The sequence below is a fragment of the Vicugna pacos genome, chromosome 2, assembly GCF_048564905.1.
Source record: "Vicugna pacos chromosome 2, VicPac4, whole genome shotgun sequence".
Classification (NCBI taxonomy): Eukaryota; Metazoa; Chordata; class Mammalia; order Artiodactyla; family Camelidae; genus Vicugna; species Vicugna pacos.
The window spans coordinates 68,449,497-68,472,031 of record NC_132988.1 but is presented as its reverse complement, the minus strand read 5'-3'; the positions used below and the strand labels follow the sequence as shown (position 1 = coordinate 68,472,031).

The 22,535-nt window shown below is 35.9% G+C and overlaps 2 protein-coding genes and 1 non-coding gene across 7 annotated transcripts in view; 1 reads left to right on the top strand and 2 right to left on the bottom strand.

Moving 5' to 3' along the window:
- The window catches only part of JCHAIN (joining chain of multimeric IgA and IgM), a 409,126-nt gene that overhangs the window by 186,700 nt on the left and 199,891 nt on the right, over positions 1 to 22,535 (top strand). The window lies entirely within an intron of this gene.
- LOC116285085 (uncharacterized) lies at positions 186 to 18,515 on the bottom strand. 2 transcript variants are annotated; one of them, XR_012060606.1, is made up of 4 exons: positions 18,334 to 18,515; positions 5,472 to 5,573; positions 1,446 to 1,511; positions 186 to 207 (listed from the first exon to the last, which is right to left on the bottom strand). It is a non-coding gene; the product is annotated as an uncharacterized protein (transcript). The 2 variants fall into 2 exon arrangements; XR_012060607.1 differs by lacking the exon at positions 18,334 to 18,515 and adding an exon at positions 8,331 to 9,014.
- CABS1 (calcium binding protein, spermatid associated 1) lies at positions 19,918 to 22,023 on the bottom strand. The gene is made up of 2 exons (XM_006212505.3): positions 20,705 to 22,023; positions 19,918 to 20,064 (listed from the first exon to the last, which is right to left on the bottom strand). The coding sequence occupies exon 1, from the start codon at positions 22,002 to 22,004 to the stop codon at positions 20,823 to 20,825; it is 1,182 nt and encodes a 393-aa protein (XP_006212567.2). The 5' UTR covers positions 22,005 to 22,023; the 3' UTR covers positions 19,918 to 20,064; positions 20,705 to 20,822.

Below are 22,535 nucleotides of genomic sequence, written 5' to 3'. Positions count from 1 at the left end.
AGGTGAATTAAGACAGTAGACAGTGTTTCATCAATGATTGATAGCTACTAATATATAGGAGAGGGTTATATCATCGATGGAAAAATAAATCTGAAGTAATTGTTGAGAAATATATGAAGATATGAGTAATGAGACTTACCGAGAAACACATTACAAGAGCCAAAAGGCCCAAGGTCCAGCACAGTGGTTTCATCCTTACGGTTACCCCTGAAAGGAAGCACAATGGCTGATCAGCATTTCTTTTTTATAGTATTATTGGGGAAGTGTCCCATGGTTTGTTGTATGATATAGTGCAGTAATACTTAAGAAATTTACCTCATCTTATTTTGGACGCAGTATTAATATTGGTGGGTTTATAACATTTAACTATAAATGGTGAAAGTAATTTTAACTTTTGACATGTAAATGGCAAAAAACTGTTCAGAAAGCATTTATGCAGTAGAAGCCTTTATGAGAAAGATTTTGGCTTTCAGAAGTTACTACTTTGAAATGGACACTTATTTGGATTTGAACAACTTGATATTTTTAAATAGTGGTTACATTACTTTGTACACTTCTGCAGACATATATGAGATATTAATTTTAACTAGAACATATGTTCTAAATTTAATTTCTTGGCATATCTCAAAAGAAAGGAAGAAAAAGAATCATCCTGCTAGATACAATTTAAAGAAAAATTATCACATAATATAAATCCTAGTTTTAATAACATTCTACTAAGTTGTTTTAGTCCATAATGAGTGGTCTTGAATAACTGCTAAAAATTAATATATGGTACATCAAAGACCTGGGCAGAGAAAAGAGAGGTGTCCAAGTATTGCATTCTCAATTAGCTCAAAATTGACAAAATATTTGAAGTACCTGTTATCTTGGGTTATGGGAAAGCAACTCCATGCACCTTTGTGCAGAATAGTTTTCTGACAGTTGTCTCTGCCCATCGGTTGAGTATGTTGGCTGAACAGTCAGTCTGAATCTTAGAATGATCTTAGGACAAAATTTCACTGAATATTCAATTATATGTTCATATGATTTTATTTTTAGGATCACTTTTCCTATGACACATTCTTATCAGAAGCTTTGAAAAACAAGTCAAAGGAAATAATAAAAATATATTGTAGAACAATTCTCTCAGAGTACATCTGATAGTATTTTGGTTACTATGAAGCTCAAAAACCATTAAGGTTCATCAGAAAGAGTAGTTGATTGTGTAATTGGATAAATTAATTGTCCTAAGTGCTCTAAATAAATACTTTCTTCTGACATATGGAATTTCTAAAAATGTAATGCATTTTATGGCTAAACAAATTTTATATAAGACATGTATTTTTCTTTTGGTAAAAATGAATGTACTAGAAAAAGTCCATAAAAATTGGTATCTTTGAAAGTCTGAGAAAAATTTATATTTTGAAATGAAAATTCTTTGGTTCATATTAGGATGTACTTACCGTTGTATTAGGAGCCTTCTCAGGGCTGATTATTCTGCTGGTCAGAATGACTCCTGCCAGTTACTTCTTGGAAGGTAACAAATGGAGGACAAGAACAAGAAATCTCAGCTTTTATATAAATGCAATGGGTTTCTAGTAATAATAAGGAAAAGGCAATTGGAAGATAAAATAACTTCTGGGTTGATGTTCTTTAAACAAAGGGAGGAAAGTCATTGTTGCCAATTTGGCAATCTTTTTCTGCATGTATTTTTTTTTTCATTTCTGATGAGCTTTGACCCATTCAGTATTTGGTGTTTCCTGAGGAAACATACCTTATACAATGAATCACAATGTCCTTTGTCTCAATAAAAATAGTCTGGAGTTTGTCTCAATAAAAATAGTGCCTCTTTAGTTTAAAGAAAAAGTACAAGGTGTTCTATTTTAAGTAATTTTAATGGGTCATCTTTTGTTACATGTTACTATTACCATATTTCCTATTTTATCTAAAATTTAACTATGTTATGTGGGAAATTAAAAAATCAAATTATTTTAAAATTAAACTCTGACATGATCTAGAGAGAATTTGGGGGAAAAATCTAGAATTAAAATGAGAAATCATTATTAAATAGACATTGCTAAATACCACACACATCACTGTGACCAATTTTACACACCGAGCATCTCGAATACATTGCTTGACTCTTTGGAACACTAGACTCTGTCTTGTGTGTTTTGTGTTTCTATTCTTTTTTCAGTTGAGATGATGAAATTGTATTCCTCTTTTGTGCTTGGGCGTTTCTACATGTCTGATCCTATATGTTTTTTCTCTCATTTACTTACCATTGGTTTAGTTGAGTAAAAGTTTTGAGGGATTTGAAAAATGAGTACTTGGATTAGGATTTTGATCTAAGTTTTTGAAATGGCAAGAAAGAAAAATCTAGTGGTGGAAGGGGGAGAAAAGTCAGAAGATTCGTGCAGTTCTCGATCTTAACTGTATTTTAATTCTCTGTAACTGTTTCAAGGTATTTAAGTTATTTAAAAGATTCTTAAATGGACATTTTAAAGGAAGCATCCTTTTATCAATGAAGAACTGAAACAGTGGTCTGAGGGAGCGTTCTAAAGGTCTGCTGGTGCTCGCCATTATTAGGTTGAGAAATCTCATGGCAGGATGGAACGAGTTCTGTTATCATCTCTGCTTTATATACACCCGGGCACTAATGAACCTAAGTCTCCTGACTTCAAGTCCTGAATTCTGACTTAAGCAGGATTCCACGTTGTTTCCCAAGTCTACATAACCTTCATAAATTTACTAACATTCAATGTTTTAGTCTGCTGTAGAGATTAATCAAGTGAATTTATAGTCAGGTCACTTTACTTCAAAGGCCAGTACCAGTATTTATTTGCTGGGTGATATCAGGCAAGCTGTTTTACTGCATTTGCCTCAATTTCTTCATTTGAAAAATGTGGACATGTATAATTTTGGTACCGGGGAGTTTTGTAATTCTTTTGTTAACTCATTCATTTATTCACCATTTGCTGAATACCTTCTGGGTGTGAGACATAGTGCTAGTTGTTAAAGTTACAAAATAGTCACATGTTTGTTGTTAAAAATCTTTCAGAACTCATAGGTGGTATAGGAAAAAGAAGCCACATTTTGAGAGTTGATCTTAGTTTTAAATTCTTGCACTTCATTTCATTTGCTTTGACTCAATTGCCTTAAAAATTCTAATGATATCATCAAGTGTAATAAACTGTATATATATAACATATATATAAAACATATATATAACATATATATAAAACATATATATATATAACATATATATATATATATATATATATATATATATATATATTTGCTAATCTTAGGCTCTTGTCAATGACTGAACAATGACATGCCCCATCAGTGAAGATGGTTCTATTTTCTAAGTTAACATGGAGAGTTCGAGAAACCACTTTCTTCTTTGACAATAATTTAGCTTGTCAGAAGATGAGTGTCTTGTTTCCTGTTTTGATGCCAGTGTATCAGCCAAGTGTTTCAAATACAGGTGTGATCTATGTCGTAATGGATCACTGGCACTGAAGGACATAGAATGAACACAGGAAAAGCAGAAGTACAACTTCTGAGGGGGTTGTGACCAACAAAGAATTAGAGCAACACAAGCCAAAGGAAGCACAGGTCTGTTAAGAAACAAACAGTCACTCAAGTTAAACTTTAATTAATTCCTGGCTTTAAAAGATCCTGAATGAATGAATAGTCTCTAGAACTGTACCTGAGTGAGCTAATGTCTCTGGTCACAGATAATTCAAGGTGATAGTAGAGTCACTATATTGTTGGTGCAGAGACTTATGTGGCAGATGGAAAATATTTTTTTTTCATATAATTAGAATTTGCAGGATTAAACTCAGTCATGCAGCAGCATATTTGAAGTCTGCTGCCCTACTGTGCAATTTCTTTGGATCTATGCAGAGAGTATGAATGTGTTTCTTCTAGGTTATTTATAAGTAGATGATTTGGCTTCTGGGTTAATAACACTTTAAATATGTATCATGCTTTTGAATTTACAGATTGCTTTTATTTATTTTATTTTTAATGATTTATTTATTTATTGTTTGTGGGGTTTTTTGTTTTTGTTTTGGGGGGTAGGTAATTAGGTTTATTTATTTATTTATCTTAATGGAAGTACTGGGCATTGAACCCAGGGCCTTGTGTATGCCAAGTATGCACTCTACAACTGAGCTATACCCTCCCCTGCCACGTTGCTTTTAAAATTTTGTGTGGAAATATTTGTTGTGAGAGCTTAGTCAGTGAAGCTATTGGGCTTCAAGAGGAAACATAATTTATTGGACTGAAGGAGTCTAGTACTGTGATATGGGATTAATAACCGGGCTTGCAGATTGAAGAAAAGCTATAATTCTGATTCGTTCCACATGGAAACTAGGAGATCTAGTAGGAGATCTAGACCTGAAAGTTCTGTAAACTTTCTAGAAGTCGGCTATAAATTTTTTTGAACTTCCAAGTAGCCAAAGTTAAAAGAAAAATACAACCAGATAAAAAGACTTCATAATGTCCATAAAACAAAATCACAGTTAATGCTTAAGAAAAGTGCCTTTCCTACTATTTAGTACCATGAGAAAATTTCTCATTTATTGTCAAGGAGGAAATTTATTATTCTATTGTAAACTTGAAAGGACTCTTCATTGTATAACCTGAATATCTTCAGTATGTGACCATAAATATACAATTGCCCTTCAACCAGAATTTTGCTAGATTGATAACTCCAATTGTGTAACCAAACAAATCAGTTTCCTTTCAAGATCTCTCTGAGGCAATAGTCCTGGCTTCCACTTAATATCCAAAATATGTTTTCTTTCTCACAGTTTCACTTTATTAAAAAAATGTGGTTGTATGTAAGTTTTCTCTGTAAACTAGATCCAGTACTTAAATATTTAAATTATAAACATAGCATTGGTTAATTTATATATCATATTTTTCTAATTTCTCCATTTAACATGCAAAATAACTCTATGATATTGTCAGGAAAAAAATTAACATCCTAGTTTTTTAAACAGAGAAAGACCTGAGGAGTGGAGTTACTGTTCAGACCATATTACTCTTTTTTGATAAGGTTTTTTCCTTAAAAAAATTATTCATAGTCGTTGATAAGAATTGCTATGTAAAAATAATGAAGTACTCTAAAAAATAGTCTATTTAAAACAATTTAGATTATATGTATCATCTCCTGAAAGTTAGTCTTAAATGATTGTGCCCCAGTATTTTGGGGGAAAATGACACATTGTTCTCTAAAATGGAAATCGAAAGAACCTCAGTTCTTGAATTGGCTTTGCTACCTGTGAATAGTATGGCCTTGGGAGAAAGTTCATTAATCTATCATGGTTTTATTTTCTTCTTTGTAAAATGAGAAAGATAAATTGTAAAGCTCCCTGCCCCACTGCAGGCAGATCTAGGTTTGAGGGGTCTAAAGCTTATATAATTTGGGGAGTGGACTATGAGGAAAAGTATACAAAGTTATAATTACAAAATACCTGCAGCCAATCCAAGTTCATGTTATAAGGGACTATGAATACATGATGGTCCCAGCCATCCAAAGTCTGCTGGTTATAATGGGAGATGTGCCCAAGGTTAAGCTGAAATAGTAAAAGAAGGCAGTGTTAACTGATAGTAGTTTAAATATCTTACTTTTCCAATTAAAGAAAAAAAAAAGCGCCTTTTCAAACACACTGTATTAGACCCTCAGAAGGATGAAGTTCTCAGCAAGGAGATTCTTCAGCTTCAGTTTCATTTGCATTGTCATTAATCTCCTGGAGCTTTCAAATTCTCACGTTTGTTCTAAATTTTGATGTGCCAGATAGTCACCTGGAGGCTGGTGATACCGAAAAATTCAGGGATCAAGTGGCTGAGGTTCTGATTTTATTAGGTTTTGGTTGGGACCCAAGAAACTGCATTGTTAGTAAATAACCATGGATAATTCTAACACTGGTGTTTTATAATGTATACTTTGAGCAGAACAGCACCTACAGAATCCAAACCAAGGGCTGGAAATAGACAAGAAAACCACCTCTTTCACTTCAACTGGAAGCTGTTACTGAGAGCAACTGATGTTTTGGGAAAACGGCCAGGAAAGGCTATTAAAGGCTAGATGTGAATTTCAGCAGTCTTCCTTCCATGTATAAAGAAACTTTGATCTCCCGCAAATAGAAAGGCAGAAATATTTGAGGACCAGACCCTGGACTCAATCACCAGAATAAAAGCATTCCAGACAAGGCTGGATTCTTAACCCAGGCAGATCTGCAAGACCTAGTTTAGTGCTTTGACCTGTGAAGAATGGGACTCTGCAATATGGATTTATCTTTAGATGTCTTGGTGTATCAGTTAGCTATTTCTGTGTTACAAACCACTGCAAAACTTGGTGGCGTAACACAACAGTTTAATATTTCTTATGTCTATATGCTTGCTTGGAAGTTATCCTGGTCTGGCTAGGCTTGATTGATCTTGGCTGAGCTTGCTTATGTGAGTGTTCAGCTGGTGGGTTGGCTGGAGGCTGGCTTGTCCAAAATGGCCTTGGCTGGAACAGCTTCATACCCCTCCACATAGTCAGGGCCGCATTCATGTGATGTGAGGGGTTCATAAGAAAACCAGAAATGTATAAATATTTTTTTTTCCAATCTCTACTTTTCTCACGTTTGACTGATATAGTGTTGTCCCACTGGCAAAAATATGTTAGTGGTCAAGCCCAGAGACAGTGTAAGAGGATCCCCAACAAGCTTGTATAAGTGGAGGTATGAAAAATTGGGGCCATTAATTCAAAAAATACTACATATGATGTCCCCAACTTTGTGCCTCAGTTTTTAATTTTAAAGAATCTAAAGTTGAGCTTAGTCTGCTGTAGGGTTTGACAACCTTGACACTTAATATTTTGGGCCAGATAATTCTTTGTTATGGGAGACTGTATTGTTCATCCCTGGCTTCTACCCACTAGATGCCAGCAGCATCCTCCCAGCTGTAATGACCTAAAATGTTCCAGACATTGCCAAATGTCCCCGTTGGGGACTACTCCTGGTAGAGAACCACTAGTCTAGATGAAGGAATAACTCCTGATTTCATCACCTAATTGACTTATTCAGGTTTAGCTCTCTACAGGGTATTTTTGATTTTTGCCTACTCTAGGCTTTAAAGCAGTATAGAGATTGGATTGTAGGAGGTGAAACTAGAGGAAGAAAGATCTATTAAAAAGCTATTAAATTTATCCAGAGGGGTTAGGGTAGTGACAATGGGAGTGCAGTGAAATGAACAGAATCAAGAGATTTTCAAGTGATCAACAAGTCTTTTTGATAGATTGGATATAGAGGGTGAAGGAGAGGGTGATGTCAAGGATGATACTTTCCTATTCTTTAAAATTCCTTCTTAAGAACCATTTTATATCATGATGCGTGTGTTTCAGTCAATGGTTATAGCAAGAGAACTCTTCTGTGGGTTGTGATTTAGTTTATATTTCTATTCTTGAGGCTAATCATAATATTTACTAAAATATTTCATCTTTTTTGCCTTATTAGAGCTGATAGGTCCTGAAAGAGTGAGGGGTGCAATCCCCCAATGTCAAATGTATATTTGTACAATTTAGTAAACTTTGAAGTATAAACTAACTTTTGTTTACTAAAGCCCTAATTAAAAGTGATTTTTCTTTTCAGGAAAATAAAACACATTTCAGCATTGGGAGCAGAAGGTCAAAATACATACACATTTGGTGAATCTTTTGTTTCTTTCTTTTAGTAGGGATCTGCTAGCATTGGGTTTATAGATATAACCTATCTGCCCAAGGAGACCAAATTTAATTTTTTAATTAAAAGAGAATAAGAGCTTTTAATCCATATGGCAGATTTATTTATTTATTTATTTTTTATAATTCCTTTTTTTAATTGAGTTATAGTCATTTTACAATGTTGTGGCAAATTCCAATGTAGAGCACAATTTTTCAGTTATACATGAACATACATATATTCATTGTCACTTTTTTTTGTTTTCACCATGGGCTACCACAAGATCTTGTATATATTTCCCTGTGCTATACAGTATAGTCTTGTTTATCTATTCTATATGTGCCTGTCAGTATCTATGAATTTTGACATCCCAGTCTGTCCCTTCCCACCCCCTACCCCCTTGGCAACCACAAGTTTGTATTCTATGTCTATGAGTCTGTTTCTGTTTAGTATTTATGTTCTTTTTTTTTAATTCCACATATGAGTGATCTCATATGGTATTTTTCTTTCTCTTTCTTGCTTACTTCACTTAGAATGACATTCTCCAGGGACATCCTTGTTGCTGCAAATGGCATTATGTTGTCAGTTTTTACAGCTGAATAGTATTCCATTGTATAAATATACTACCTCTTCTTTATCCAGTCATCTGTTGATGGACATGTAGGCTGTTTCCATGTCTTGGCTATTGTAAATAGTGCTGCTATGAACATTGGGATGCAGGTGTCTTTTTGAAGTAGGGTTCCTTCTGGATATATTCCCAGGAGCATATGGCAGATTTAAAAGCTATCTGTTTATCTTTCTTTTTGATGTGGCAAAAAAATACCTGGTCTTAGACACATCTTAAAGTCACTCATTTGGTTAGAAAATACTTTGGAAAATGTTGTTTATCTTGGTTTTGCCTTTGGCTTCTTGTGATTTGATGCATTTGTAAGCTTAGAAGTTGTAGAATTTATGGAAGCGGTTGTTGCTGATTGGCAGCTGTGGTGCCAGCCGCTGGGCATCGGTGGTGGCCTCAGGTTGGAGGGTGCTGGGAGCCATGGTGCTGGATGCAATGCTTGTAGTTTCACTGGTGGAGGCAGCAGAAGCAATGGCAGCAGCAGTGGTAGTTACAGATGGAGGAGCACTGGAATTGGCTAGTGGTGCTTGAGAATTGGGGTTTACAACATTCTCAGGTGGTAAAGTAGGTCTGTGTGGTGATGGACCATGTGGGCGGTGGGGAAAAAGCAGATGGCGGGGGTAGTGGCCTATGGGGGATTCTTGACGACATGGTAACCATGTGGATCTGCAGAAGCTTGTCCAAATTCTGCAGAACGCTGTCTTGACTCATAAAGACGTGTTTGCTTAAATGGTTTAAAATGCTCTTCAGAACTTTCACTAGACTTAAGAGAATACAAAAAAAATTATTTTTATGCAGATTAGATGCATAAATTAGCTTGAAATCAGGTTTCAATATGTATCTATGTTGTCACTTAAATTTGTGTAAATATTCTAACTTCATTCCATAAGTAATTTGATTGGTGTGCCTACCAAGTAGACAGAATTATGATCTTTGGTGTGTCAAGTAAACTATATTTCTGCTATTCTAAAGGTCTAATAGTTTTACTACAAATTTTCCCCAAATGTGTTACATAGTAGGCATTGTATTGAAAAGATTTTGGTAGTCAAACGACTATGGAAAACATTTTGGTAAAGTAAAGGACATTTCTTTACTAGAAGGCTTATTGGAATTGTTAATGTAATATGCCAGTGAATATTTAGCCTATCCAAGGGATATGTAGTGTTTTCCAGACTTGCTTCACCATGGGAATATTGTGTGTGTGAATGTGTGTGTGCGTGTGTGTGTGTGTGTGTATGTGTGTAGCATATCTTCATTCTAGTGTTTTAGTGTTTCATGGAGAACCTTTTGGGACATGCTACAATTTCTATCTTGGAAAATAGCATAATGCATTTTACTGCTCTGAATAAAGAGAATAAAAGGAGATTATAGGAGCTTTGCATTGCTCTTTTCCTAGACCCCTAACACCGGACTGATAGAGCGTTCCATGAATCCGTGTAGCTGACAATTGCACAGAATCACACACACTAAAAAGTAGAAGTGTCTTAGCTCAGCCAGTGTACATCTACTCAGTGAAAGCCTCATTGCAGCAAAGCCATGGGCAATTTTAATTCGCTTTAGGTACACAGACTTTTAACATGGCATTCCCTTAGGATTTCAATTTAGGCCCTTGTCTCTTACTTTGTCTTCACTGGCAGAAATTAATCCTTGGGATTCTAAATATGACACACCTCCTGCCTCTTCATGAAACATTAGTTCTGAATAAATTCTGAGAAATAGTCAAATACCTGATTTTTAGGTTAAATTGCCAAAACTGTGATAAATTTTCAAGGTAGGCTTGAAATTTTTTTTTTCTAAGTATCAGTACAATTTGGATCACTAAACCTGGATAATGTCTATTCCATAGCGTTAGAAGCAGGATAACTTTTTGTTTGTTTGTTTTTAAGGATTCATTTAGAACACTTGTCTTGGAATGGGGGAAAAAAAGAGAGCAGGGGGACGTAACAGGATGATGTGACAGATATTTTCAGATAACACAGCCTATTGTGCAGCCCACCCCTATTCTGACATGGAGTCGGGGTTATGAGAATTAGAAATGTCAGAGGGTGGAAACAGGGATCTGTCATTCTGAAAAGTCTTTCCATATGATTCTGAATTTTCTTTCCTTTTCAGTTCAAAACCATTGATTTTGAGAAAAGGAACTAGCTTTTACTTTTTTGTAGGATTAAAAGAAGGTTCCATATTAAAAAGACATCAATTACCTAAAGGCAGGCAACTGGAGACTGGTTTTGGTGCTCAGACCTACTCCCATTGCGTCCCTAACCTTTGGTAATTAGGTGACTCTGGCTCTCTTAACATTTTCTTAGGTTGGGAATCAAAGAAAATATATGTACCTTACCAACTCCTCAGTCATAACTGACTTTGATTATGAATGAAAATGTAACATGATAACCAGAAATATAAATAAAACTTAACTTCTCTGTGGAGTTTTCGCTTTCGTGCATCAGTTGACTAAAATGAGACGGAGATTAAAATATATTTAAAAATTAGACCCAGAACATATATGACATTTTTAGGATACTGATTATAAATTACTTATGAGGGTAAAACGTGGCTGGGTTAGAGTCAATAGAATAGGATACAATTTTAGAATGTTGGGTGTCATCATTAAACGAGAGGGACCTGCTAACAATTCAGAGTACACAGTGCAGGGGCTAAGGATGATCAGATTTTCTGGAGGTCTTTAAGCAGAAGACTTCCTCTCCTTCCACAGTCTCATGGGTGTGTTGCCAACCAGTCTCCAGTCTCCAGGTAGTGCTAGTTTTGGCTTCGTTTATCAAAATAACTGTCATTCACTCAGGTGCCAAACCTGGGGACTATTATGGAACCACGTCTTTGTAGATTTGGTGCAGGGAAAAACCAGCCTGTTTTTTGTGGGAGAGAAAAATGTGTGATCCAAAGAACTCTGGAATAGGGTTTCTCACTGGATGGAAAATCCTCTCTGCTGCATTTTAGCATGGCACAAGACTGGAAGAGCCAGTTCCCATAGTTAGCAGTGCCCGTAAGACATCTATTGCTTCTGAAATGATACTGGATTGTGTTTGCAGCACAAAGCCTTAGACAAGGTCCCCTTCACCTTTTAGATAATGTAACTTAGGTGCAACTTAGGTGTTATGTAACCTAAAAATGTGAGGATACCAAGCATGTGCTCTTAATAGAAGATTATTTATCATGTCTAGAATGTCTTAATTTATTTGACTGATATGAAATCCTTGATAAGGTTGCAGATTTATTTTATAGTGTCCCTTAAAATCAGTTCTCTTCTTCACACATCTTTCTTTCTTTTTGAGGAAACTACAAAGACTAAATGTTATCCAGGAATGATACTATAGAAGTAGAATCACAGTACACGATTTAAAATCATGACACTACAGTGTGCTACATACACATGTTGGGAATTCTAAAGACTACCAATATGTAGGAAAAAAAAAAAGAAAAATACTGATTGTATCCCAAGGTCAACACAAGATCACAGAGAAAGTTCAGTTAAAGTCTCAGGCAAAAATAAAATTAAAATAAGGTGTGTGTACTATAAATCTATGTTGACATGAAACAATGAACTGAATGTATACTCTATGACTGAGAACCAAGTGAGAGAATAAATGTATGTGAAGGTATTTGATATTTACTGAGAAGCAAGCAATGAAAGTTAAGATGACATCAATCAAAATCAGAGCCTTCGTCTTGTCTTAGGGTCTTCTAGAAATAGTCAGCAAAGATGCTTCATTGGTTGAAGGAGAAATCAAAGAAATACCAATTTGTTTTTGCTAAATTTTAACCAAAGGAAAAACATTTATGCATGTTATGGCACATCCATGGCATATATTGTACCTATGGTGTAATAAGAACTTATGAAATTTATATAAGAAAAATATTGAGTATAACAGATAGATGCAAAGGTTAAGAATAGTGAATTCCAATAACAAAATGAACAGTAGATAAAAATGTAGACAAAAGCCCTTGTTTCATTGTCAAGAAAACATATAGAACTTTCTTTTGACCTACTGTTTTACAATTACTAAGGAGTTATTTAAGAAAGTAAAACAAAAATGTAGTCAAGATTGTGATGAGGTTGATATCCTTGCATGCAGCCAGTGGTTCTATTCATCAAGATAATTTTTTTTTGAACAGCAGGACTGCAATATGCAAAAGAAACATGAAAATGTTTATACTTTTAACTTAAAGAATCTCAGTCTTGAGGATTATTCTTGATAAATTAACTAATAGAAAAAAATTTTAAATGTTCACTCTAGTGTTAGTTATAATTAAAAAATATGGATACTGATAATCATGAAGACTTTGTGAAAACTTGAAAAATGCTTATGTTTTAATGATAAGTGAAAAATTTAAATACCATACTGTATATAAATTATCCAAGTGGATAAGGACAGGAAAATATAAGCAAAAATGAAAATATGTGGTATAATGGTTTAATTTACATGCAGACTTTTTGTTATTAAAAAATTATGGTATTTTGTTCATTTTATAATTTAAACACACAAAAGAAATTGAGAAATTGCCATTAAAATGCTCTTCTGGCTTTGATTTTGACCTTGCATACTAAGACACTAGACAGAAAATTTTAAGTTAACTTACAACTTAAAAATGTGTATAGTAAAAAATATGAAATATTTATATCATCTTATCATTAGTATCATTATTATTATCTGCAAGAAACTTTTAGAAATTTGACATTTCTGTTTTGACATCATCATTATTGCTAGATTCTCTCAGCCAAAAGAAAAGCAAACTAATGAAAACCTAAATCTCTCCAATTGCAGTTCTTCGAGGGCTTTTATAAAATTACCCCTTTTCATAATTTTGCATTCATATGTCATACTTCAGTAATGAATCAGTTTTTGGGGGGGTTTACTATTCACTTACTTAATTTCTCTCCCAAAGAAAAATCGCTAAGCAGAGAAATTAATGGCTAATTACTTATGATTACAAAATCTCAGCTTCAAATGTGGCTGCTTTTCTAATCTTTAAGTTACAACATTAAAAACATGATAGCCACAACGTAACTGATGGAGAATTATTATCTTTTAACAATGGCTTTATTCATTAGAGCATCTCCTTGTGATTTTAGGGGAAAGACCACTGGATCAATATTCCTAAGAGTTGAGCTTTATTTGTCAAACCGTGGTCACATTACTTAACCTATCTGAGGCTCATTTTTCTAATTCTAAAGTAAAGTCATTAATTTATTTGATGAAATTGTCACATTCTAATACTCTAAGAAAACCAAAAATGTGTATCTCCATCATGTAAACAGTCACAATCTCAAGTAAAAGATAAGACACATTTAGATGTATATATGTCCTTTCCTTTGTAATAAAAGAGATAACAGAACAGAAACATTTGATTAATTAAAAAAAACAAGCCCAATGATTTCTCTTGTAATTTAGTAAAATATATAGATGTTTCTGCCACTGAAAACATTTTCACTTTTATGGGTGCAAAACTACAATACATGTCTAAAGTCTACAACTTCATGTCTAAAAAGGGCAACTTTCAAGCTATTTGGGATTGCAGAGGACAAGCTATTTATATTATTATCAGGCTTACTGAAATTAACATTTTACTAATTAAAGTGAATAGAACTTGCAGTTTGATAAATTTGTTCAAGCATTTCCTTTTCTTTCTCTATATTTCCTATCAAATTCATTATATTAGAACTCTTTGAAAAAAAAGAGTTTGAGATCTCATAATAATTACACTAATTAGAAACTGTATATAATCAAGTCTAGGAAAAACAGGTTTAAGTTTTTGAAATTCAAAAAATGATACAGTAATAAAGGATCCTCTGTGGTTGTCAGGGATGTCAGCTTTGCCTTAGCTTCTGAAGTCTGGAAGCTCAGAGAAAGAGTACAAGTGATTCATGACTTATAAAGGATTTTCTCTCCTTTATCCTTTTATTTTGTTCTTATTGCTAAGCAAGGTAGTAGTTTTATTTTAGCAATTGCTTCTGGGCTAATCCAAGCTATTTCCTGAAGCAAAAAAAGGAGTGTTATAATCTTCAAAAGTTGACATTTGTCCTTTTCAGTTTTCCTGAGAAAACATCATGGCTAATTACGCATCAGAAAAAATGAAGGCTTATTCTTTATAATTTAAAAATAGTATTTTGAGTCAACTTCTTTCCTTTATTTTTGGATGTTTTCGTAAATAACTTGACATTTTACTAACAAAGCAATAATTATTGAAACTTGACAAACCCTAGGTCTAATGAATGTTCTCATAATTGATCCTGTTATTTACAATATTTGCCCTACTACTGTGTGCTGTTGTGGATTCTGAACTAGTAAGAAGTATTAGATGATGGTGGCTTCTTTTGTATTCATTATTAACTTTTTAAGATAAAGTACTTCATTCCTGAAAGTTAATTATCAGAGCTTATAAAATTATCTCAACTTAAGTATTAGTAGCTGGAGGGCAGCTGCAAACATTGCATTCTTTTCTTGCCTTTTCTGGACATAAAGATAAGACAAGGATTCGTAGTGAACTATTTGACAACACTTAATATGCTCTTTACCACTAGGCTAATAATAATTCTTTAAATTGTAACAGAAGATGTGTTGATGCACCACAGAAATTTCTTTACTCAGAAGAAAAGTGCCAGTTATTGAGAAATATAAAATGTGAGTATTGTAGTCTTTTGACATTTGCTTTGATGTCACTAGGTCTTACTTTTCATGAAAATGTCATTCATCACCAGAAAGATGGAAAATCATGTACTTACACGTTGGAAGTTTATTGGTGGGTAATCAAACTTGTGATGCTTTTCTTTCAAATTAGCTGTTAACAATGGTATAACTTCTTGGCATTCATTCACCCAGTGATGAATTGAAGATCAGATGAGGATTTCCAGACTTTTTATCCTAAAGCTGAATCTGAGTGCACTGGACACAGTGTCTCCTTGGTTATTTTTTTTTCCAATTTGTTCTTATCTTAACATTTTTTTAAGGATAACTTATTGCAATAAGGGTAACCTAAAATCTAAATCAAGATGCAGTTCTAGATCTGTGTGCGTCTACATAGAAAGTAATTTTGTACATGAAGAGACTGAAACTTGAGAAAATAACTAGCGCATAGTCTCATGACTCAGTATTTTAACCCAGGTTTATCTCCAAGCTTTCTCTTTCCCCTGTGCCAAGATATTTTTAAACATATTTAACGTCTGTTAAGAAAAATTTTGACTAATTCTTACAATGAGTAAGTTGTACACAGAGTCTTAGGCATTTTTGTATCTCTATCAACTAGTCGATTTCCTGGAGTAAATTTAGGTGATTAATAATGCTTTTGACCAAGTTCAAATATATAAACTTCCTTTCCTTTTCTGACTTTGTTGTAAGTTATGTCTAATCCAAGATTCTATACAGTGAGAGAAAATGGGAGGATTCCAGCTCACAAGACGCTTGTTCTCATCAAAGAGGATCAGCTAACTTGGCTGGGAGTAGCTACTGACTGGGGCTGATACTAGAGATTTCAGATTTCTACATATAATTGTCATGCCAAACAGTCTATGTAGCTAAGCTTGTGCTTATTTTATCATCATTCTGTAGATAGTGTGCATGGAATACATTAATAAATATTGGACTATGTTGATAAGTATTCTTGTTGATCCCTGCTATACTTTTATCATTCTGCCTTTGCGTCTTCTATCATCCCAATCTAACTTTTACTTTTTCTTAAAAAATAATCTTTTTAAAGCACAGTTAAAATGTTAATCCCTTGTTTAAAAATTTGATGCCCCTTATTTTCACATCACCATTTCTCGAAGGGCTGCTTTTTGATTTGTTTGTTTTTATTTAAAGTGGGAGCGTTCCTGTGTAGACCGTGTGCGTGTAATAGTTTTGTTGTAGGATTATTCTTAGTATGGATGGTTGCCATTGTTTCTTCCATGGGTGTTGCCTGCTATCCCTTTGATTGGGGGTGTGGTTGGTGCTGTGGTGTTCAGAGTCTGCCCTGATTGTTGTTGTTGAGCAGGGCCTCCTTTTTTGTTCTGTGGCTGTCACAGTCTTGACAGGGCTGGGTCTGCTCCCCTGTTGCTGGAATAGAGGCTTGTAGACCCGTTTCTGAGCTGTGGTGTGTGTGTGGTAGGCAGGATTGAGCACTCAGCTGGGAAGAAGAGTTGGCAGGAGATGTCCACTGGGAGGTGCCCTCTGTGGTGTTGTCGCTTGTCACGTGGGCTTACAGATTACTCTTTGTTGATGCTGCCTTTGTCCCTGCCTTAGCTGCCGGAATGTCAGCCACCGCTCTGGTGTCCCGCAAGTTCTGGGCCCCCAGAACCAACAGCACAGATCTGCCAAGGTCAGGCGCTAGGACCTGCCCTAGTGAGTATGCCGTCACACACCTGAATCCGTGGTGTGCCCCAGGGTCTACACAGACCCCAGCCCTGCCTCTGTGTACAGGACACATACACTGGCCTATTGAAATACCCTTACTCGCCCCTACTGTGTGCCAGAGCTCTGCTCACTGCCTGTTCATCCCAGAGGCACAGGTTCACAAAGGCACTTGTGTAGCAAATCTACCCTCTCTGCCTGGGGCTGTAAAGAAATCTCAGTCCCACCTGTGAAGCTGCAGGGCCCCTGGGTATGGATTCACCCTTCAGCCCTGACTCTGCTCAGGGGCGATGGCTATGACCAAGCCTCACCTCTCTATTCGTGAGAACACACCAACAATGGAGCTAAGCAGAGAAAGCAGCTATGGCCTGGCTGCGTTGTGCCTGTCCCCAACATGCACACCAGCAGTGGTGCTTTTTTATAGGGGTCCCTGTCTGTTCCATTCCACACATACCCCCAGTCAGAGCTCACACAGCCTTCCAGTCCCCTGAGGCTGCCTCTGTGCAGGAGGCCCCAGCCCTCTCCCTGGGCTCAGCCCCCATCCCTAGTAGCCAGTCCCTGCTTGTCCCTGCTGGCTTGCATCTAGGGCTGGGGATCACAGAGACCCTCCATGCCAGTTTCTCTTAGTTCTACTGCCAAGTGGCTGCCACTTACTCCTCTGAGCCTCGGAAGCTCTGCTTCTGCCCCTGCTGACCTCTCTGCTGGAGAGGGTGCCTTTCTTCCTTTGCTGTTCCCTCCCTGCAGGACCAGTAGAGTAGGTGTTCTGTGCAATTCAGTGGGTTTGTAGATGTAATTCTTGGTGTATTTGTGGGAGAGGGTGAGTTGTGTGTCTCTCTACTCCGCCATCTTGGCACTTCTCCCACATCACCACTTCTCAAACCATGTTACACAGAGCATTAGTTCCTAGAGATATTTACTGGGGCTCTGTGAAAATATAGCTCCATGAACACTTAATGTACATATTCTCATTTAAAGAGTCCAGAAAATTCACCCCAACATCATCAGTGCATTTTATTGTGAAAATCTTTTTAGCTCCTGAGAAAAAATCGTATTAATTCTGGTAAAACTAGCTCAGGAAATATGAGCTGTTAGTTATGTGAAATTCTAACCCTAAGTTGCTATACACGTAGTGTGATGTTTAATTTTATGTGTTAACTTGACTAGGTTATGGTGCCTAGTTGTTTGGTCAAGCACTAGTCTAGATGTTGCTGTGAAGGCACTTTATAGATGTGATTAACATTTATAATCAGCTGGCTTTAAGTAAAGCAGATTACCTTTCATAATGTGAATGAGCCTCATCTAATTAGTTGAAGGCCTGAAGAGCAAAGACTGAAGTTTCTTAAAAGGAGAAATTCTGCCTTGAGACTGAAACATCGAAACTCTGCCTGAGTTTCTAGCCTGCTGACTTGTCCTGTGGATTTTGGACTCAAAACTGCAATATCAACTATTAATTGAATTTCCAGCCTACCAGTCTGTGCCATGGATTCCAAACTTGCCAGTCTCCACAATAACATATGCCAATTTCTTCAAATAAATCTCTCCATATCTCTATCTATCTATCTAATCATCTATATCATCATCGGTTCTGTTTCTCTGGAGAACCCTGACTGATTTACACAGTCTCACACAGTTTGGTTATCTTTCCTTTTGTAAGGGCTGTAATATCACTTACAATTTAGTTTATCTGTTACCATTCTCTCTCAGATCCAGGGGGCTCCAGCCTTTCTTCAGTATTATTGAGCACACCAAGTCCTTCTATGCTTCTGTCTTTGCCTTTGCCCCTCCCTCAGCTTGAAACCAGTGATATCTTTTTTGTCCTGGTAAACTCACATTTGTCTCTAAGTATTCACTTTATTGCCATCCTTCCTCTGGGAGCACCTATAGCTTAATAAATGAAATCATCATTCACTGTTTCATTTAATTCATTCATGTAGCAGATGTTTGTTAAGCATCTGCTGTGTTCAAAGCTCTCATAATTGAGCAGTGGACAAGGGGGATATGATCGCTTCCCTTAGGATGGGGTGATGAGCACTGTTTACTCAGGATGCCCTAGTTTATGCCTGTTGTTTGGAGTCATTATTGATAGTGTCCTCTTTCAGTCTCAAAAGTGTTCTAGTTTTGATGATAAATTATGTGACCTTCTTAATTATCAAGCATTAATCTAGTAGGGAAGACAAACATTAAACAAGAAGGTGTTATGGGTTGAAATGTGTCTTTCCTCCTACTCCCAAATAAGTTGGAGTCCTAACTCATAGAACCTGTGAATGTGACCTTATTCAGATGTGAGATCTTTGCAGATGTAACCAAGTTAAGATGAGGTCATGCTGAATTAAGGGGTTAATCCAATGACTGGTGTCCCTATAAGGAGGAGAAATTTGGGCACAGAGACACACGAAGAGAACATCATGTGATGAAGGAGGCCAAGATGGCAGTGATAATGCCTACAAGCCAATGAATGTCAACAACTGCCAGCAACCACCAGAAGCTAGGAAGAAGCAAGGAAAGATTCTCTCTCCTAAGCAAAGTCCCTGGAAGGAACTATAGTTGCAGTTTATAAAATAATGATGCTTTTCAGCTTGCTGCCTATTTCAGTCCTAAGGTTGATTTGAAGATAAAATGATTAAAACCTTTAATAGCTTTCAAATATATTCTGAATAAAATCCAGAGTGTTCAACAAACACTACATGATTTGTCTCCTGTCTACTTTTCCAGTTTCAATTTATGTCATAATCCAACTGGTTACATGTTCCAACCACATGATCTGTTCATTTGCTTGAAAAACTTAAGGCCATTTCTAGCCTCAGGACTTTGGGCATGTTGTGTCTCCAACTCTCCACATTTTTCAGTCTTTAGCTTAAATCTCATTTTCTCAGGCACTACTTCCCTGGACTTAAATTTGTGTGAAGTCTTGCAGCTATAATCTCTTATTATTTTTGTCTGTGTACCCAACACAATCTATGGTTAGACATATATATTTGTTTAATATTATTCTAGTTTATAGCCTATCTAATGGTGTTAAGCCCTATTCCTCCCTATCTGCCTCCCACATATATACCATTTACTATTCAACCAACGTCTTGGCTTTGTTTTTCTTTTTTCTAATATAATAAAATTATAAGTATTTATGGAATAATTCTATCTTTGGTATCTAGAGCTAAGTTATTCTTTAAACAAACAATAGGTTTTCATTTTACTTATATCTCTCCTAATTTGAGAATTCTGTGCTAGAATATCAATCACATTTACACACAGTAAATTGATTGCTGTCAGAAAGATTTATTGAAGAAAAATCAGCAAAGTGAAAACAGACCCATTTTAAAAGTCTGTGTCCAAAAAGAATGAAGACGTATGTCCTTGAATTACTAACCAAAAGCATAAGAAGAGTGCAGTATCTGCTTAAGACCTGAAAAAAATTGACAAAATTCAGGAAGGAAATTTTAAAGACATAAAATTAAATTAATTCATATGTTTATATACAATATTGTTTTTGACAGATGCATACATTTGTAAAATATCGTTTTGCCTTAGTTTGCATCTAACATGAGCCAGGAAACCTGTAATAGTTCTTATATTTCTTATATATGGATACTAAACAATTACTAATGAGCTCTAATTTTTCTGAGTGAGGACTGTAAATTTATTTTTTAATAGAAGAGAATCATTGGTTGCATACTAATAAAATATCTGTTTATAATAAGCATTTAAGGTCTTTTAATATTAAAACAATTATTTTTGAGATATATTGTTAATTTGATTCTCTTCATCTCTTTAATTCACAATGAAATATGCTTTTAAGGATTAAGTAAAATGACATATAGATTAAATACAGCAGGGGTGAGCCTTATTTATTTTCTCTCTCTTAATATCCCTGAAGGCTGCTGTTAAAGATTTTATATTAAAACAAGTAATTATTGGGTAACCCAATTAAACTTTGTGATAGTAGGCAAACTCTTGTATTGCTGAGTTTTTGAACTTTCCATAAATACATTCTCCTGCATTACCACTATTCTTAAACATCTGTGTTTTCTAAATTTCATACTTGCCTTGAATGCTCATATTCTTTCATTTATTAAGATTTTTGCTTGCTGGACAAACTTCTTAGATGTGAAAACTAGCTGTTTAGATATTGCACAGTTCTGTGTGGCATTTCTTTTGTTGCTTTCAAATCAGGAACTCATCTGGTTCTTCTTTCAATAGTTTAAAGACACCCATTTCATTTATGAAAGTGTCTTCCTCATGGGTTAGGGTATCTGGATCAGGGGTAGTTCCTGACAATGCTTCTGTGTCCTTAGTTACAGATTCCATTCTATTATTTTCAGACGAATCTTCTTTTGTCATGGTACATGAAGCTTCCATGAGGTTCATAGCTACTGATGCAGGGACAACAAAGCCATATCTGGATTCAACAGCAGTAAGCAAAATGGACTGGTTCTCTGCTACAGTTGCCATATCTCTTTCCATCCAAACATTGCCTCCATCTGTAGACTCCTCGTCGGTTAGCAGAATGTCTTCTGCATTATCTTTGTCTCTTTCAACAGTGGTAGTGAGTTCGAACACAGTGATAAACTTTTCCTCATCTGAGTCACTTAGTTTAGGCACAGCACTGAGGTCATCCTCTGGAAGAATTAAGTCAATTTCAATTATCTTCTCTTCTGTAAGGGCGATTATATCTGGAATGATGGAGAATTGTTTTTCAGCCGTGGGAGAGATTTCACCCTCAGGGATAGAGGAGTCAGTGACCGGGACAGTCTCATCAGCAGTGTCATTGGACTTAATTGAGGAACTACAGTTGTTAATATCAGGTTCTCCCATTTTAGCTGGAAGGACAGAGGTCTCATCAGTGCTGGCTGTGCTTCCCTTTAGTGTGCCAGAGGCTCCGGAAGTTAGTGACACATCTTCATCCCCTAGGTCAATGGTATCCAAGAGAATATCATCTTTTGCTGTGTTAGTGGAAAAATCTATTAAAGAAACAGCAGTTGGTGGTGGGATATTGACAGTTTTCACTGGCATGGAGTTCTCAGTAATAGATTCATTAGCCATGGGATTTTTAGTGTCTGTCAGAATGGCAGATTCTTTCTCCAGATGGGATTCAACATCATCTTCTGATTTTAATCTTTCCTTTGGAGGCTTGTCATCTGTAGTTGTTGAAAAATCACTTTCTAGCATATAGTCATTTACTGAAGTAATGTGGTCTCCTTCTGAAATAATAGTTGTTTCTGATTTAGGAAGGGTGTTGTTGGCCCCAAAGAAAATGGTTGCTTCAGTTGTCCTGCTGCTTTCGGTTGGAGGATGAGAGTAAATTTTTGGCAAGCCACCTTCAGCCATGGGACAAAGTGGCACCATGTACACTCAGAGGTCTTTCCCTGGGCCCAGTGGTATCCCTAGGCAGGAGAGTGGTGGTGTTCATTATAGTGACTGAAGCGTGGGTCATCATGGTGATTGTTGCATCAACCACAGGGCTGACGGCACTGGCTCTCCCTGAGGTTGTTTCTGTGCTCTGCCCCAGTTACGAGTATTGATATTAGATGAAAAGACTATACAGCCCTCTCTGATTATGAAATCAACATTCACAGATGAATATTTCAATTGCAAGGAATTTGCGATTTACCATGTGTCTTTTAATAAGGGATGTGCCTTCCAAAGTGTAGCTAGTGTCACTTGAAACAGACATAGCAAAGTCTGTCGGGTACTTTGTGGGTTTAGTGTCAACACGAGAAACTCCAGGAGCCACAGATTATCAGCATCAGCTTCAGGTTGCCTGCATCTCAAGTAAGTAACAGAGTTTTTTCGAGATGAAGCGTCCTCTCTTGAGATTCACGCTATTTAAATGTCTAAAACAAATTAATGGCATTTTGACAGTGAATGTAGCTGCAG

Excerpts from the sequence above, each read along its gene's own strand:
- CABS1 (XM_006212505.3), bottom strand. The coding sequence starts at position 22,004 with ATGGTGCCACTTTGTCCCATGGCTGAAGGTGGCTTGCCAAAAATTTAC.